Source organism: Pogoniulus pusillus, chromosome 34, assembly GCF_015220805.1.
Source record: "Pogoniulus pusillus isolate bPogPus1 chromosome 34, bPogPus1.pri, whole genome shotgun sequence".
Lineage (NCBI taxonomy): Eukaryota > Metazoa > Chordata > Aves > Piciformes > Lybiidae > Pogoniulus > Pogoniulus pusillus.
Window position 1 is genome coordinate 7,117,665 of NC_087297.1, and position 18,462 is coordinate 7,136,126.

Here is an 18,462-nt window from a genome sequence, read left to right on the forward strand (position 1 = left end):
AATTTATGCATAATACTTAGCAAAAAAAATGTGCCATGGGAACCACCCTCATGTGAAATGTCTTAGTTTTGCTGTTAGATGCTTTTTACTTAGAAAATTCAGGGCATAGGGAACCATTCATGTAAGTGATTAATTTAAAGGTTAAGGCTTAACTACAGTGTTTCTACAGCAACAATGCTGCTTCTCACTCCTCACTGCCTCGGACCACTGGGAAATGTAGTGAAAACAAAGCAGCAAATGAACAGATCCCTTTTAATATTTTCCTTTGCACATCCTTCCTAGCTGCTTCCTCCCCACGTGAATATTATTTCTACAGTGCTTTCTCTTTATGTATAATGAAAATTCTAGGGTCCTAACATGACAGACTTTCTTATTGTCAAGCACTTAATTTCTGACTTAACAGCTTTGAGAGCCCAGAGTGGTCCAGGTGTTGATCCCTTTAGTATCAGAAGGTATTAATTAGGTTTTCAGATCAGGAGCATAATGGCTTTTCGTTCCACACACCAAGGGAAGAGTCACTTAGCAGTCTTTCGTGGGGGGAAGGACTATGTAAGGACTATAAAGGCTTGGTGAGAAGTTGAGCAGCACAAAGCAGGAGCGCCTGGCTCTAGCCGAAGCTGTTCCTCAGTCACAAGTGACTGTCGCACGCCCAGAGAGCGCCGCTCAGCATCGTGCAGAGCCAGAGTCCTGCCGTGCTGCCTGAATGCTGGACACTGCAATGGCTGGCAGGTAATTACTCAGTCTGCAGTGATACATGTCATTTGGGCTGATAGGTTCCTGACATCCACATTGTAATGCAAAATGTCATCCTGCACATAATTTCCATTTTGAGTACAGTATTAAATCTGATCCCCCCTGCCCTTTCCCCAGCTTGACTTCTCTTCCTTCGAAGTTATGTGGGCAGATTCTGCTGCTTTGCTGCTTGCCCAGATTTAAGCACTTTTGCTCAGTCGTTATCATATATGACTGAGTGGTAGCTTTTGCTGTCATTTCCATGTTGTGTGGCTTCTCTCACCTTTTTTTTTGTCTCTTTGGTTTTTAAACTTGCTTTGAGTGTGACCAGGCTTTGTCCCTCTCAGCTGTGTTGATTCAACTGATATCAGATTTGAGAGCTTCCTGAGCTTTCATGCACACTGTCTTCACAATAGATCTCTCTTGCAGTCTAACTTGCTTACTTCACAGTGTGGTGATTTTGCTCTGACCTCAACTAATGTGACCTTTTCATGTTCCACAAGTAAATTCAAGTTTCACCATACACTTAGAGAAAGACCATTAATAGATACAGAATCTTTGCAAAGATTTTTACACACTCCCCAGGTCATGACATTCAAAGGGTTTAGAAAGGCTTCTTCCATGTTGGCTCTACCCATTGTTTCTTGTGTTTGCTCTTATCTGTACCCGGGCTGTCTATCATGGGACTCTTAGTTGCAGTTTATTTCTGTCTGTTTGTGTTCTCTTTCCATTTCCTGACAGTTGTTCGTTTTTCTTCTTTCTGACTATGTTTTAAAAGCAGTAACTGCATTTTGCAGGCATTTCTTTCGGATCAGCTCATGCACACTGCCAGAAATCCACATTCTCCTGGCTTGTTGCCCCAGGATTGCAAGGGTTATCCTCTATTGTCTCAATCTGTTGTTTCTTCTGCCACTCTTGAGAGAGTTACGTGTCAGGGCAGTGCAGCCAACTCACTAAATCACAACTTTAATTTTGGGTGGACCTCCTCTGAATTTTCTTGCTGGTTTAATCTTCCATGAATTCATTTATTGTTTTCCATGGTGTTACTTATGACAGCACTAAAACAGCAGCATCCATGTAGCTGAGCACTTTTGATTTGTTGACTGAGTGCCCTTACTGTATCAGTTGAATTCTGTCCTTAGCAGTTTCACTGAGGGCTGTTTACTGCTGTCCTCCTATTTTTGTGCTGTTTTGCTAACTTTGGGTATCTCTCCCTCTAAGGAAGACAGATCATCTGTTTATCTTGCAACCTGAGATTGCCTTAAATATGCTGATCTTCAGCCTTCTCCTTTTGAAAGCCTTTTTCTTCACTGCAGTATTTTCCTCCAGATAGTAGCATATCCAATATGGAAGAAAACACCAATTCATATTCAGTACACATTCTGCTGGCTTTAATCCTGCATTATCTTAACTTCTCTTACACTTTTTCCTCTTCAAAATGTTACTAGAATGTGTATATTTGCATAGTGGCTATGTGAGAGCTGCATTCACCTTTATCCTGTCCTTCATTCCTCTGCTGATTTTCATTCCATAAAGATAAGTATCAGGTAATATTTTTTCATGATGTGTAAGGCAGCAAGTGAGAATAAACCACAGGTTCAGTTTTGAGCACTGAAGGGGATTTCTTTCTCCTCTCTGATTTCCTTTAGATAACTTTTTCTCATTTACACAAAGAGCTTTGGAGGATGAAAGTTACTCACCTAAACCTGAGTAAACTGAACCTTAGTCACCTACACTTATAACCTAAACTTGGTCTGTATGGGCAACCTGGAGTCTGTAGATGTCTATGCAGTCAGTGTGGGAGTTGTAAATTTGCTGTTCTGAGTTGCTCTCTAGAGGATCCTTCCTCAGCACATTGATGGCATAGGGAGGTTTTGTGCATGTTAAGTCACTAGTAGTAGGCAATATTAATAATTGCTCAGAGAGTGCTTTTTGGGTTGCCAGTTCCATGCTGTTTGGGGTTCTTGTATTTACAGCTGTCACTGTACTGCATCTGTTCAATGGGTTTAAAATCTTCAGCCACAGATTTTGGGGTTTAACCTGTTTATTCTGTACTGCTTTGGGGTTTGATGTGCTTATTCTGTACTATTTTTGGGTTTTACATATATGTTCTGCACTACTTTGGGGTTTTGTGTGTTTTTTCTGTACTGTTTTACATGCTCATGGTATACTTCTATACACATGGACCTTTGTGATCTGTGTCCTCTGGCTGCACACTGACAAGTTGTCTTCCTTCCATAGTTTCTGAGTATCCTTTATGCTTGCTTATTTCCATATTATTCTGTTTTCTGATAAAAATGAGGATAGAGCTCAAATTTCAGTTAGTTAGATTAGAAGACCCTTAAGACCATGAAATTTCTTTTAAGAGCTCCTAACCAAGCTTTTGTGTATGTTTTTACTATAATGGAATTGCTGAGGCACAAAATCTGCTTGGAAAGTCTTATTAAAGATGCTGAACACCTGTACCCCCAGTGTCCTTATGTCAGAGTGCACACATTTTGTTAGAATACTTTTTTTTAACAGCCCATGGCTTATATTTTGTTGGGGGTTTTAAACTATTATTTTCAGGACCAAAGGTAAGAAAATCTTGGAAAGAGAAGTATTTCCTAGGAATGGTTCCTTCACCCCTGAGAATGAATGCTGAGACTATAAACATGTGTCTTTTTAGCTCCTCAAGAATGTTAAACTTCTTGTTAATTACAGTGAGTGAATAATGTATACATAGATCTGTTTATTTAGAGATTTATCTGCAATGAGGTTGTTTCTTTTGCTGAAAGAATGGAGCAAAGCCACACAAGCTCTCAACTGAGATCTTTATAATTGACTCTTGAGATGTAAAATGAGGCTCAAATGGAGTTATTTTGATTTTCCTCACAATTTTGAAATGACAATCCAATTGCAAAGCTGAAAGAGATAGAATCATAGAATCAAGCAGGTTGGAAGAGACCTCCCAAATCATCCAGTCCAACCTATCCCCCAGCCCTGTCCAATCAACCAGACCATGGCACTAAGTGCCCCAGCCAGGCTTTGCTTCAACACCTCCAGGGACAGTGACTCCACCACCTCCCTGGGCAGCCCATTCCAATGCCAATCACTCTCTCTGCCAACAACTTCCTCCTAACATCCAGCCTAGACCTCCCCCAGCACAACTTGAGACTGTGTCCCCTTGTTCTGTTGCTGGTTGCCTGAGAGAAGAGCCCAACCCCATCTGGCTACAGCCTCCCTTCAGGTAGTTGTAGACAGCAATGAGGTCACCCCTGAGCCTCCTGTTCTCTAGGCTCAACAACCCCAGCTCCTGACTAGTTTTAGGTGCAGCTTTTCCTATAAAGTGTATCACTTAAATTATGTTACTGACTGCATTGACTCTAAGTGTAGGTATAGGAGGCAAAAAGGAGTTTCCTTTAGAACTGATACTGGCAGAGTAAGATAGAGTTGTGCATTTCCACTTTGTTTCCACTCTGTGGTCCTATTGCATCGTACTGTAAAGAAAAAAGGGCAGAACACAGAAGCTGAAGCAGAGTATGGGTAGTGCTGAATCTGTGTAGCTCATTTTTTAAACTTCATTGAAGTGCCAAACAGTCAAATAATGAATAATAGATTACCTTCTGAAAAAAAAAAAAGCAACTAAGTTTTTTCACACTGGTAAGAAATTCTGCGCTGTGAGGTTTCCAAAACACATAAAACTCTGTATGAATTATTCAGAGAGCACTTAACCAAACCACTGCTTTAAACTTTATGTCCTTTTTTGTAAACAAAAGACGTGGGTGAGAAAGATGATCTCATTCCTTTGTCGTGTCTGCCATGGAAAGACCTTTTTAATTTTGTGTGTTTTTCTTTAGATTGGGAATGTCAAGAGGGGAATCAATGAAACTCACTGCAGTGCAGAACAATGATGAGGATGAAAGCAATTCTTTATGTGGATCTTCTGGCACGCCTGGGCCTTCTAAGCAAGCAACCTTTGATGACCAAGAGGAGAAAAGCACTAAAATTCCACCTCTAGCAGAGAAAGATTGTTGTCCGACTCTCTGTGGTATGGAGCAGGTTCCTGGAAAGGATGTAACAGCAGACTCAGAGGATGTACTGATACCTGAAGAATCAGTCATTCAAGAGGAGATTGCTGAAGAGGTTGAGACAAGTATTTGTGAATGCCAGGAGGAGAACCATAAAACAGAACACGAGTTTTCTGAGGAGTCAGTCAGTCCAGCTGGCACAAATGAAGAAACAGAGGCAGTACAGCTTGCAGACAGCACTGAGTCCTGTGTCATGATGAATGATGTAACTGATACTGTACCTCACATTGAAATTAAAGTGGAGTTGAAGTCAGAATGCCCTCAGGAAGAGATGTCAGTTGTGATAGATCAGCTGGAGGATTGCGTATCACCAGCACAATCAGCTTCATCCACGAACTCTGTCAGCGATACAGCAGAGAAGGATTCTGAGTCTGCAAAAGAGCTAATTGCACCAGAAATGCAGAATGCTGGTCTGGAGGGCTCCGTGTTCACTGGTGGAGGCATTGCAGTGGACATGGAGCTTCAGAGTGACCCTGAGGAACAGTTGTCTGAGAATCCCTGCATTTCTGAAACTTCCTTTTCCTCTGTAAGCCCAGAAGGACCGTGTGTGTGTATTGCGTCTCCTGGAGGAGACACTCAGTCGACTTCAGAGGAACCCTGTACTCCAGCGTCTCTTGAAACAGCTTGCTTGTCTGAAGTGTCCAGTACTGAAAACATTGAGGGTGACATTCAGCAAAAGGCTAGTGATGAAAACTTGCACACACCTTTAATGTCAGAAATCTCTCCAATGTCAACCTCACCTGTAACCTCAGAAGCATCTCTGATGTCAAACTTACCTTTAACATCAGAGGCATCACCAGCTTCTAATTTACCTTTAACGTCAGAAACGTCGCCGATGTCTGATTTGCCTTTAACATCAGAAACATCTTCAGTGTCTTCTGTTCTGACTTCTGAAGCATCTGTGGCAAATAGTTTGCCTCTTCCATCGGAGACGTCTCCAGTTTCTAATTCCCCAAACAACGAAAGACTTCTTCTGCAGCAGAGGAAGTCACCATGTTTGTTGGAAGACTCTCTTCCCCCGTTGAAAGAGGAAAGCTCTGCCATTCCTAAGGTGGTGCAAGAAGAGAATCTTGTTGTTCAGCCAAAGCAGCTTCAGAGCGCCCCTGAAAATGTGAAAGTTGTTCCACTGACAATTATACCTGATACTTCAGTCTTGGAAGAGCCTCAAAGCAAAAACCTCAGTCATCAGCCATGTAAATCACATCCTGAAGTCGAGAAATCCTACATTGCTTCCATCCCAGACCACTCTCCTCCAGAGGTGATCAAAGTTAAAAGTCATGGTGTTCAGCAGAGGGGTGACAAGAAAGGTGCGCTCCTGCCACCAGAGGTGACTGTCTTATCAGAAGCGTCAGCTGGCAAAAATATCGAACTGCTTCCCTCAAAGCCACATGATAAACTCTATACCTCATCTCTGGAGAAAGCTTCTTTCTCTGAAGTATGCAGAAACAAATCCCACAAGCTAACAGGCAGCACCCAGAGCCGGCTAGAGAGTTCACATGCTTCCAAATCGTTAGAACCCACAAAATCACCTGAAGTGAGGAATGAAAGTAGAGACCCAGAGATCCCAAAGAGGAAGACAGCAGAACAGCACAGCTTTGGAATCTGCAAAGAGAAGAGAGCTAGAATAGATGAGGATCAGCCTAGCCGTAGCGCTTCCTCGACCAGCCCATCTGAGAAAGACCAACCGCCTAGAGAGGAGCCCCGAGTTCCACCCCTTAAGGTAAAGTGATGAGTGATCAGGCTGACTTGGAAGCTAGGGGGCTGGCCCCGCTGCTGACTGCGGGCAGACACAGGTAGTGCATGTGTGGGGTCTGTGGAGGTTTGGGGGGTGCTGACTTCCCTTTGCTGTGACATTCCTACCATGCCAGATGACTTCTGATGCGAGTGTACCTATAGTTGTTCAGTTAGGGCCTTCCATACGAAATTGCTTTTGTGTGAGGGAAGGTTTTCTGGCTTAATCTAATTCAAGAGCTTCCCCATTGTTTCCACAGTGCTACTTGTTTGTCTAATTGCCCAGCTGTCTTATCTGCTTGTTCTCCTGCAGACGACTTCTTCAGCGAGCATGAATAATGAATGTTGCCATACTAATACTAACAACTAACGCCTTAACCCAGCAGGAGAGCCTAGCATCAGAATAGCCGGGGATCAATTTGCAAGCCCAGGGCTTGGGGTAGGCTGAAGCATCAGGTTTTTGTGTAGAATTAATTGGAGACAGACCTGCCTATCAGGGGGAAGTGTCTAATTGATGTACGTTGAGGTATCTGCGTGGATGGCAAAGCAAAACATAACAAAGATACGGTAAGCAAATCATAGAATCACAGAATGTCAGGGGCTGGAAGGGACCTCGAAAGCTCACCCCCTGCCGTAGCAGGATCACCTATACCAGATCACAGAGGAATGCATCCAGGTGGGTTTTGGTTATCTCCAGAGAGGGAGACTCCACAACTAATATAATAATATATCTAATAACTAATATGATGCTAACAGTAATAATAAATACTTCAACGTGTGTCCTATGAAAGAAAGTAAATTCCAGTTGAAAGCTGCATTTTTTCTTCCCCCTAATGGAGGGATCCATAGATTTAGTTCTATATAGGCTCAACATTTTGACCCTTTCCATTTTGGACATCAGCCAAGTTTTAGATCCAATTTGCTGAACATAAGCCCTTGGCTTTGCAATGCTAGTACCTGATTAATCAGAAATGCCTTTTCCTACATTTATTTTTAACTGCTGCAATCACTGAACATTGTTAATTTGCCCAGGAGGGCAAACAGGCTAACTGTTTTCATCGCTAGTGCGGCAGCGTATTGCAACTCATCTATTTTTATGAGCAGTGATGCAATTGGAAGTTAGCCCCTTCTGAGTTTAGTGACATGCTTTCATATTTGGAACATCTCTATCTAGCCTAATAAATTCAAATCACTTTAAGCACAAAGGAAAGTAGATCACTAGGGAGTAAAAAAGGTCACGACTGTAATGATAAAAATAATTGAGCACGTAGAGCTTTAGGGCTTCTGGTGATGCAAAGTGGGAACAAGCAAGTTGCTACTCAGTCAAAAAGCAAAATATTTTTTGTAGTAATTGTGAGTTTGTGATATTCTTTCACACCTGGACGTGTTCCTGTGCAGCCTGCCCTAGGTGATGCCGCTTTGGCAGGGGGAGCTGAGTAGATGATCTCCAGACGTTCCTTCTAACCTCTACCATTCTGTGATTGTATGAAATGTTAAAGCCTTACAACATTAGCTGTGAGTGTTTGTTTGTAAACCAAAAATGTAAAGGAGAAGTGAAGTATTGCAGCCCTCCAGACCAGCATAAAGTTGTATGATCATATAAATAGCTATGTATTCCAGTGCCATCTTAATATTGTTTTCCACTGATCTCTTGTGGAAAATCAGATGCTTTAAGTCCAGCAGAGTCTTAAGATTTTTTGAGTCTCCCTGAGGCCTCCATCCAGTGAAAGAGAATTCTGGAAAACTGGAAAGCATTTTGGAAAAATAATCTTGGACTATCAATTTTTATGTAACAAATGTTTGACTCTTGGGCCATCTCACCAACAAGCCACTATCCTTTGTAATTAAAAAGGGGAGGAAGCACTCCAGTTCTCCTAAGCCACTCTTCTATGTGGCTCCTACTTTCTGTCATACCTTATGACTACTTTTTCTACAAGTGCTGCCTAGGTTTTGTCTTGGTTGTTTTCAGAAGAGAAGACACAGCACTAACTACCTATGTCCCTTTTAATAAATAGACTTTTTTTCTTGCCACTCTTTGAGTATTCTGAACAAGTTTATGAGTTATAAAGTTCTCCCAGGACTCTTGATCTCTTTTCCTAATTGGAAACATACTAATAACTCCCAGCTATTCTGCAGGTTATTACTTTCCTTAATATTTAAAATTTTAATATTTTCACCTTTAATATTGGTAGGTTTGAGGATTTCACTTTATGAAATGCAGTAGTATGTGAGGTATCAGAGAAATGTGCTAAAGCAAGTCTCTTAAAGTTGTGAGTGAGAAAGGAACAGCTGTGTCCTTTGGTGAGTCACTTCTTTTAGACCGTTGCTCTAAAGTGGTCTGTGGTGTACCATGGAAAACAGGCTCAGTGGAGACACTGCAAGATGTGTTGTCCAGACAGGCTGTTCCTAATGTATTAGTCATTGGAGACCAAGGAGCTAAAGTGCTACATGATGGTTATTCATTCACACATTTGCAGCAGGTGCTTAGTCGTCGGCTCATTTTTAGTATCACAGCACTGGGCTGGTCGATCTTCTCAGTTAGGTGCACTGCATCTAACACAGGTCTGACAAGTAGTATCAGATAAGCATCATGCTGTCATCCCATTCAATCATTTTCTCCCATCAGAAGGATCAATGTGAGTAGGGAAATACAGGTGCCAGTTATTCATGCTTTAGGATGACAAAACACTGAACTAAATGTTAGCATTTTGTCTGTGCAGATGCACTGAGTAGCAGCTCCCTTCATTACCTTTCCCTGCCCTTTAAAAGACAGCTGGTGACCCTGAGTCCATGATGTCATTAAAATTGCTGTGTTTTTCCTTCCTTTAGATTCAGCTTTCAAAAATTGGACCACCTTTTATCATCAAGAGCCAACCTGTTTCTAAACCAGAGCCTCGAGTTTCCCCAAGTACATCGGTCAGCAGTGGGAGAAACACTGGGGCTAGAACTCTTGCGGATATCAAAGCACGAGCGCAGCAAGCAAGAGCCCAAAGAGAAGCTGCAGCTGCAGCAGCCGTGGCAGCAGCTGCAAGCATAGTCTCTGGAGCAATGGGGACCCCATGTGAAGGTGGGAAGACAAGAACACTGGCACACATCAAGGAGCAAACAAAGGCCAAGCTATTTGCAAAGCATCAAGCCAGAGCTCATTTGCTCCAGACTAATAAAGAATCTAAGTCGCAGTTCAGCTCAAAGGAAAGTACCTCATCATCTCTGGAGATACCAACTTCTACTGACACAAAGATTGAAGGTTCTACTGGTGTCATTATAGTTAATCCTAACTGCAGGTCCCCCAGCAACAAGTCTGCTCATCACCGTGAGACTACCACGCTATTGCAGCAGTCACTTAACACGGCCACGCTACCAGAAACTGCTACTGATATATCTGTGCACAGTTCTGATGAAAATATACCTATGCCACAATTGTGTGAGAAAGTTATTTCATCTACCTCTACTGAAAGTAACAGTGTGCCAGTGCTTTATAATAAAAGTTCAGTCTCTGTGTCTGTTTGCAGCACTGCTATGTCTGGAGCAATTAAAGAACTTTCTTTTGCAAGTCCTGTTGATAAATCCTCTGTTTTAATGTCTGTTGACAGTGCAAACACAGCAGTTTCAGCTTGTAACATAAGTATGCTGAAAACCATCCAAGGGGCTGATACTCCGTGCATAGCCATTGGACCAAAATGCGTAGATGGCAGTAGTGTCTCCATAGACAGCACGGCCTTGCCCGGGGCCATCGACGACAAAAGGTTGCCGATACCGAGTAGCAATGCGAATACCACAGTCTCCAGTCATTATGCCACTGTGCCAGCTTCATCTATTGCTCATAACTTGCCAAATCATCTCTCTGGTAATTCTGTACTGATTCCCCCGGTGGGGACTACCAACAGATTTCCTTCTGATAAGATAGCCATAACTGGGTGTAACGAGCAGAGCACTGTCTCCGTTCACACCACTGTTAGGTCAGCTTTAAGTTGCAGTGAGGGCCTTGCAGGAGCAGAGCCTGTGGCAAGGGCACCCATGTCAATGTTTACTGGTAACATGGTGACAATAAGCTCCTATGATAATGCTACTAAATTAAATGCTGATCTCTTAGAAAAAAGCTCTGGAGCACGGAACCGGATGGATCTCTCTGGTAAATCTCAGCCAGTGAACTTCACACAAACTGCCATGAATAGGTCTATACCTTGCAAGGTCATTGTTGACCACACTACAAATCTGAATTCCAGTCTGTCACTTTCTTCTTCTCTTGAAAATGCAGACAACAGCATTGACCTGCCGAGCAGACCCGTAAGGACAGAAGCTGCCTTACAAAGTATAGCCTGTCCTCAGGTGTCTGTCATAAGCAGGCCTGAAGTGGTGTCTAGCGAAAGCCTTGAGCACAGTTCCAGCTTTATCACCATTACAGCGAAGCAAGACAGCAAGAACTTGCAGGCAGGTTGTTCAAGCCTTCGAGAAGTGCCTCTTGCTCCTCAAGATAAATTAATTGAGGTGGTTACTCCCAGCCAAGGTTTTGCTGAGCAATTAAGAGGTCCTTCAGCGTTTAAAAGTGAAGCAGAGGCTGCCTGTGCCAATCAGTATAACGCTAACAATAGGATTTGTTGGCATGATGAAGAGGCGATGAGCACTGACCAGCCAGTGGTCAGCCATCTGAACTCCGGTAAGCATAAGGAATACACAGAGCAAAACTGCTTAAAAAGTGTCAAAATCGAACCCTCCAGTTACACGCAGATGTCAGAGCTGCAGTCCAGGAGCCTGCTGACGAGCATTGCCGTTCCTGTTAAATCAGAAGCTAATGAGTCTGACAAGTGCTTCAGGATGGACACCGAGGATTTTACAGGACCTGAAATGCCCGCCCAGCCTGCAGAGATGGCCACAAGTGTGCAGCCGCCACAGACCTCCAAGACATCCATTGCGGACTCCATGGAAGACTCCCTGTCCCTGACAACAGAAACCCTCAAGAGGGTTTCCAGTGCCGGGGGCTCGAGCTGTCGCTTGTCGTCAGTGGAGGCCAACAACCCCTTGGTGACACAGTTACTGCAAGGCAATCTGCCTCTAGAGAAAGTGCTGCCGCAGCCCAGGTCAGGAGCCAAACTAGAAATTAACAGGCTTCCCTTGCCTTTGCAAACTACCTCAGTATGTAAAACAGCAGTGTCCGAGAGAAATATTGGTGAGCATCCTTCCAACTCTCCTAATCCAGATGGGAAAGGATTCACAGCAGGCAGCATATCCCCGCTGCAGATCAGGAAGCGTGAAAACCATCCCAAAAAGAGGATGGCCAGGACTGCAGGGGAACATGCTCAGATTAAATGTGAGCCTGGGAAGGTGTCAATGGACACAGATGTTAAAGTGGCTCCGTGTGTCATTAGTTCCAGCATGAACCAGCTAGGGCATGGCCAGCCGTTTAAGCAGGAATGGCTGAACAAACATGCCATTCAGAGCCGAATCACTCACAGCCCGGAGATCAAGCAGCAGAAGAGGCCATTGCCTTCGTGCAGTTTCCAGCAGAGCTTATTTCACATGGATAAAAATGGCAGCTTTCATGCAGAAGCTAGTACCTCACACAGACAGCATTTTTACCAAATGTCCATGGCTGCAAGAGGCCCCATTCCTACAGCAGCTTTGTTGCAAACTACTTCAAAAGGCCCACCTGGCTGCAACGCGTTTGCTTTTAGCAGACACCTGGAACAGAAGGGCTTGGGAGATGTGAATATTTCTACAGCAGCTCACCAGCTGAGGCTAGGAAGTGTGTTTTCCCCTAATCTTCAAATTAAGGAAGGTGATGACATTGCCAGTGCCTCTCAAACTCTGCAGAGTAAAACGTTAGTGCATCCCCCTCCTCCCCCTCCACCCCTGCCACCTCCTCCCCCTCCTCACCCAAATGCAGAAATCCCCTCTGATCAAAAACAACCGACAGTTACTATGGAAACCACTAAAAGACTTAGTTGGCCTCAGCCAGCAAGCATCTGTAGCAATATAAAATCTGAACCTATTTCTTTTGAGGAAGGTTTAAGCAGCAGCTGCGAACTGGGCATGAAACAAGCTTCCTATGATCAGAACGAAGTGAAAGAACAATTAAAAGTGTTTGCATTAAAAAACGCAGATTTCTCCTCCTATTTACTTTCTGAGCCACAGAAGCCTTTTCCCCAACTTGCTGCTCAGAAAATCCAGCACCCGCAGCAGCAGCAGCAGCAGCAGCAGCAGCAGCAGCTCTGTGGCAGTTACCCAACAATACACTTTGGTAGCACAAGCTTCAAACGGGCAGCGTCTGCCATCGAGAAATCGATTGGGATTCTAGGAAGTGGCTCCACCACTGCCACCAGCCTGTCTAACCAGAACGCCCAGCTCCCGGTTCAGAAGTTTGCTGACAGCAGCAATGCTGATGAGCTGGAACTGAAATGCTCATGCAGGCTGAAAGCCATGATCGTCTGCAAGGGCTGTGGAGCCTTCTGCCATGATGACTGCATAGGGCCCTCCAAACTGTGTGTAGCTTGCCTGGTGGTGCGGTAGGAGCTGGATCAAAGATGCAGTATCCCTTAGCAGCGTGAGAGAGCAGGACAGAGGCATGGAGAAATTGGAACAGTTTAGGCCACTAATGGTTTGCAGTTAGCTCATTGATTTTACTTTTTTCCCCCTGTTTTTGTTCACCCACATGGTGCATTCAGAATTTAGTTACTCCTGCCTGAGTGCCATTTCCTGAGAAGAGGAGGAGATCTGTAGAAATAGGTTCAAAATTAAAGAAAAAAAACAAACAAAACCAGGCCAGCCTTGCTACTGAAGCTTCTGTGAGCTTCCTTGCTGTGATTAAAAGAAGAAAAAAGGGGAGGAAAAAAGGCATTAATGCATCTTTCATTGTGTCTTTTTATTTGCACAAAGTGCAGCACATTTTCTTTCTCTGCTTTTTGATAGCTGATGCGAGCTGCAGGTTAAAGATCAGTGGAAGAATAGTGGAAGGAGTAACTATGCAGAGTAAGTAACACACTGAGTAGCAAGTGTTGTCAGCAGGGCAGTAGTGGCAGGGTGTGGGCTATCACCCAGCACAGCCTCTAAATCAGTTGGCAGTTCGTCTGCTGGCAGGATTGTTTTCTTCAATTGGCTTTGACTATCCAGGGCTAAAATATACTTCACCTGGCAAAAAAACAGAAGAGATTTAGAGGAGTTTCCTTGTGTGCTTGCCAGAGCCTATGGAACTCAAATCTTACTCCTCATCTCTTCTTGTTGGTTCCTTGGGAAAGATTTGTGTATGTGATGGGTTAGTGAGAGCAGCACCGAAATCTTGTAGGCTTCAGCAGAGTCTGGAGACAGTAACTTCTCTATGGGGGATTAGAAACTTTTCTCTTCCTGTACCTGCTTAAATGTTCTTTATTTGTCTCTCTAATCTATCCACTCAAATTTGTCAGACCCAAATACATATACATAGGGTCAGACTTGGATGTTTTTAGCCTTTCCATAGCCTGAAAATGATGCATTCTTATGATGAATGGATAAAGAAAGATTCTTGATAGCATATTGGTCGATTTTCAGTTGTTTCTCCTCCTATGTGACTTTCTCTATTCGATTAACATCTCAGAGTTTTGCCATTTAAATTGATTCTTAGAATTACTTGCAGGACTGATTTTTAATTTTTTTTTCTTTCTCAAGAGGAATTCAGACCCCTTACTCTACTTTTTAGACATCTGGAAGTTAAAAGTCATTTTTAAAAGGGATACTGCATCTTTGAAGTAACCTTCAGTATTTATCCAGTACTGTATTTCTGTTCAGGACTATAGCTGCATTCCAGATGTGCTAGCCACCACAACAGCAGAGAATAAAACTGATGACTTGAGGACCCTATTCACCTAAAAGGAATATACTATAAAGGGATAAAGCACATGCAGTTGCCGGGGAGGTGAAAATACCTTGGATGTCATTTTGCTCTCACTTCAAGAACACAAAATGTGGAGTGCAAGTCATCCATCTGCCAATACCTGGTTGGGTCTGCCCAAATGTCAGCATCAGAGAGAAATGTTAGTTTTGCCACTACAGTAGAACCTCACTAATCCAAAGACCTGATGGTCTGCTCAAGAAAATTGATTTCCCTTCCACAGTTTTCAGAGAGCAATGTAGTCAGAATGTGCGAGATGTAATACTGCTCAGATTTAGTGATGCATTTACTGTTGTGTTCTGAAATATTGATGTGAATGATAGAACTGCATTTAGGAAATGAAAAAGACCACTACATTGTACACCATTTGGTTTAAATACAATCTCTGCTTGCATATTTATTCATAAGCTGCAGCTGGTCCCCCTGACATGGGTGCTTATTAGTGAGGTTCTACTGAATGCAGGAACGACATTTCTTTCCTTGTGGGACCATTTTCACAAACATGATAAATGCCATTTATTGTCTTAAAAATGAGCTGGAATAACTACAACATACATTCCTGTCACAGGAAGCTCTATGGTGCACCTTGATGTTCTCTTTTATTGTAATTAGCAACATATCAATATTATTTTTGACACTGTGTGGTACAAAGGCCATTTCTAATTACACTAACGAATTTGTTGCTGATACAATAATATATATATATATATATATTATTTTTTTCTATACAAAAGTGCTCCTTAATACAGCATGTGAGTTAAGAAATGGCTTCTCAGCACTTTTCAGGTTTTCTGGTAGGAAAATAAGCCAGCCAAGCAAAAACCTAAAAGTAACCACGTGAAAATTAGCATCCAGTGCTACGCCGGCTGCTGGCAAACAGTGGCTGGAAAATACTCATGAGTAAGCATGAGTGTAGTCAGTTAATGCATATCAGGTTTGTATCTGAGGAGCCTTTGTATTGGAATTGTATTGCATTGTATTTATACTGGGTAGAGGTAGGATACTTCTGTTGCAAATACAGAGAATGACCAGTCTTAGACTTCTAGTAACCTATGTTTATAATAAGCCTGCTGGGAATCCTTATTTCTAGCTCAGGTTTTCCTGTCCACAGCACATAAGTCAATATTTGTTTGTACTTGCATCTTGAGATACTTTATGTATTGACTGACATAATGCAGAAATAAATTCCAGCCACAAAATAGTTTTACTTTGTTTGAGGGATGAGAGTGTGACTAATGTGGTTAGGCAACTCATGTCATGCTGTCATTTTTATGTCAGGATTGCAACTTGCATGTGTGAGGTCACGATAAAATGCTGTTTTGAATGGCATTAGACTGGATGGTGCTGTGTTATATTACACGACTGACCAAACGCTTCCCTAGTGCAGTTCCGCTCCTTTCATTCTGGAATTGCACCAGGAATAAATTAGACCAATTAATTAGCAGCAGTTGTTAAGTGTTGTTACAGGTTTATAGTTCTAGGGTATTTGAAATACTCAAAAGCAACTACAGTGATAGAGGAGCCTGACTGCATCCTGGTGTGACTGCAAACCTCGCTTGGATTCTGCTATCACACAAACACTTGGTGCAGAGTGACCCTTTGGTCTTCAGTATGAACACAATCACACTTAGAGGTCAATTTTTAATGACTTCCTCTATTTTTTTTCAGCCCCCCAGTGTCATGTGTTTTCTAACTACCATGCAGTTTGCACCATAGGGTGTTAATAGTTTATGCACTGAAAAGTGGTGAAAGAACTGCTTAAGGACACACTGCTCTGCGTTTGCGCGTCCGTACGTATGCGTCCCCACGTCCAGCATGTTTCATTTACACTTTTGGTTTTACAATCTCCAAAGTTGTATCCCTACTCCTATCCCTGGAGCAGCATTTTTTAAGTGAGAGGGAGAAATACTTTTTTTTTCCCCCTCTGTCTTCCCTCTATTTTGTTTTAATTGCATACCTATGAGATATGGAGATAACATTAGGGCATTTGCAGTGTGTGTGTTTGTGTGTGTTTCTGTGCCGGACTAATTCTTCCAAGCAGAAACTCCCTTTGAAATAATGGTTTTAGAAAAAAAAGAAACAAACAATCCAACTTAGAAATGGTGAACTGGATGCTCCCTGATTGCATTTCATTTATCTGCTGAGGTCTAGTACATGGAATAGCATTTAAAAGACAAAAAAAAATAAAAGAAAGGTTGAGCCATAAAGCAAAAAGGTATCTTATTCTCTGTACTAGAGACTTTTCTTCTTGAGGGTGGTGCATGTCTTCAGGGTAAGCTACAGAACGTGCAGATGGTTTTTCAGGGCCCTGCAATGCCTTGCACCGCTCTGGAGCTGGTGCATCTGGTGCTTTATAATGCAATTTCTGAAGTAAAATTACCTTATGCTGCACCCCCTTCCCCTTCTAAACACACGCACAATTTCAGAGTCGTTAGTGTAGCCTCTGGTTTGGCAGTTTCTCCAAGGTGTGGTGAAGTACCAGGATAAACTCTCAAGGTGAGCTGAGAAGTGTCACCAGCAGGGATCATTTTAGCTGACACACGCAAACGGCCCCGCTCTGGACACTGAATGACTTCTGCAGCCTCCTGGCAGCAGCGCAGGGGTTCCTCTTCTGTGGCTCTGCAGAATGCTGAGGAAGGGGGGAAAGCAAACAAAACATTCAGTGGATTTATCATGGACCTGTGTGGCTAAATGTTTCTGAACCTATGAAATCCTGTTGTCTTCGGTCATCATGCTTTGTCACTGTAAAACCAACAAAAAGAAAAGAAGAAGAAGAAGAAGAAAAAAAGGCATTTTTTAGTCTAATTTAAGGAGCTGCTTCTTTTATAGCACATAATATTTCGCTTTGTACTATATTTGATAGTTAAAGAATAATTTAGTCCGTAGAATAACTTTGTTGTATTTGTACTGTTCATGAATGTTACAAGAAAAGTGCTTTACTTTGTTGCCATAATTCTCTTGTACTGCTGTAAGATATTTTTTCTGCTCTACAGAAACTTAACTCAATTCACATTTTCAGTACAGGGTTTTGGGGTTCTTGGTTTGGTTGGGGTTTTTTTTTTATGTGTGTGTCTATGTAATTTTTTTTTTTGTTTGGTTTGGTTGGTTTTGGTTGGGTTTTTTTGTCAGTATTCTGAATGTTTACATCTGTTTGCCATTAGCCATTCTATGCCTTCCCAGGGCAGTATTACTCCTGCAGTATACCAGCAATGTGAAATCCACTCGTACCTACCGTGCATGAGAAGTGCAGGTTCGCTGGGGAGATCCCTCACCTGCAGAGATGATGCTTCTATTCGCAGTCAGTGAAGTGAATACCTTCCTTCAGTCCTCTACCAAAGAAAATATTACTCCCACAGGACAAGCTCAGAAAGTGGCTCTCTGGCTCTTCAGAAGGGGGTGTAGATGGTTTCAGCGGGGTTACTACAGTTTCATGCTGTTATGCTTTGCTTTGTTACCCTACCAGAGGGGACTGGGTGCGAAGAGCATTTTAGCAATGTCTTTGTTTCAAGACAGTGTTTTGTTTAGAATTCAGGGATCATGCTTCCTTTAATGGTGCTGTTTCTTTTCTTTCTGTTGTTTTGGGTTTTTTTTTAAGGAAGAAAACCTTTTGTTGCCTACAGAAATGACCATTCACAAAACCATAAGTTAAAAATAGAAGAATTTGTCTTCATAACTTTTCTCCCTCTCCTTTCCCCCTTCCTTATCCCTTGGAAATAACAACTCGGGCTTCAGTATTAAACTATTCTGGAGGAAAACAAAATAATAAAGAGGTAAAATAATATTTGTCACTTGTTTATTTATTTTGTGTTCAGTGCCTTAGGCAGGAGATCCTGCTGGTGCACGTCCATTGTATGTATGGTGGTTGATGAAGTAGAAATGTGAGAGAAAAGTCAGTCCTTTGTAAAGGATTTTCAATTACTATGATGTAAGATTCAGTTTGAACGACTTCTGATGTAACACAAGTATTAATCATCTTATACTAGCAAAATAAACCTAGGTGTTGTATATTAAGTTGTTGTAAGGAGAATAGTTTGTGGGTGGAAGTGATCAATCTTGCTTTGGGTAGTG

General features: G+C 42.5%; 1 protein-coding gene across 4 annotated transcripts in view; it reads left to right on the forward strand.

Annotated features, from left to right (window-relative positions):
- The window catches only part of ASXL3 (ASXL transcriptional regulator 3), a 129,078-nt gene extending 110,905 nt beyond the window's left edge, over nucleotides 1-18,173 (forward strand). For all 4 annotated transcript variants that reach the window (XM_064170724.1, XM_064170721.1, XM_064170722.1 and 1 more), the window contains 2 exons: nucleotides 4,572-6,522; nucleotides 9,363-18,173. In XM_064170724.1, coding sequence (XP_064026794.1) covers nucleotides 4,572-6,522; nucleotides 9,363-13,040 — 5,629 coding nt within the window. In that variant the 3' untranslated portion in view covers nucleotides 13,041-18,173. The remainder of the gene's footprint in view (nucleotides 1-4,571; nucleotides 6,523-9,362) is intronic.
- Nucleotides 18,174-18,462: the final 289 nt, after the last annotated feature.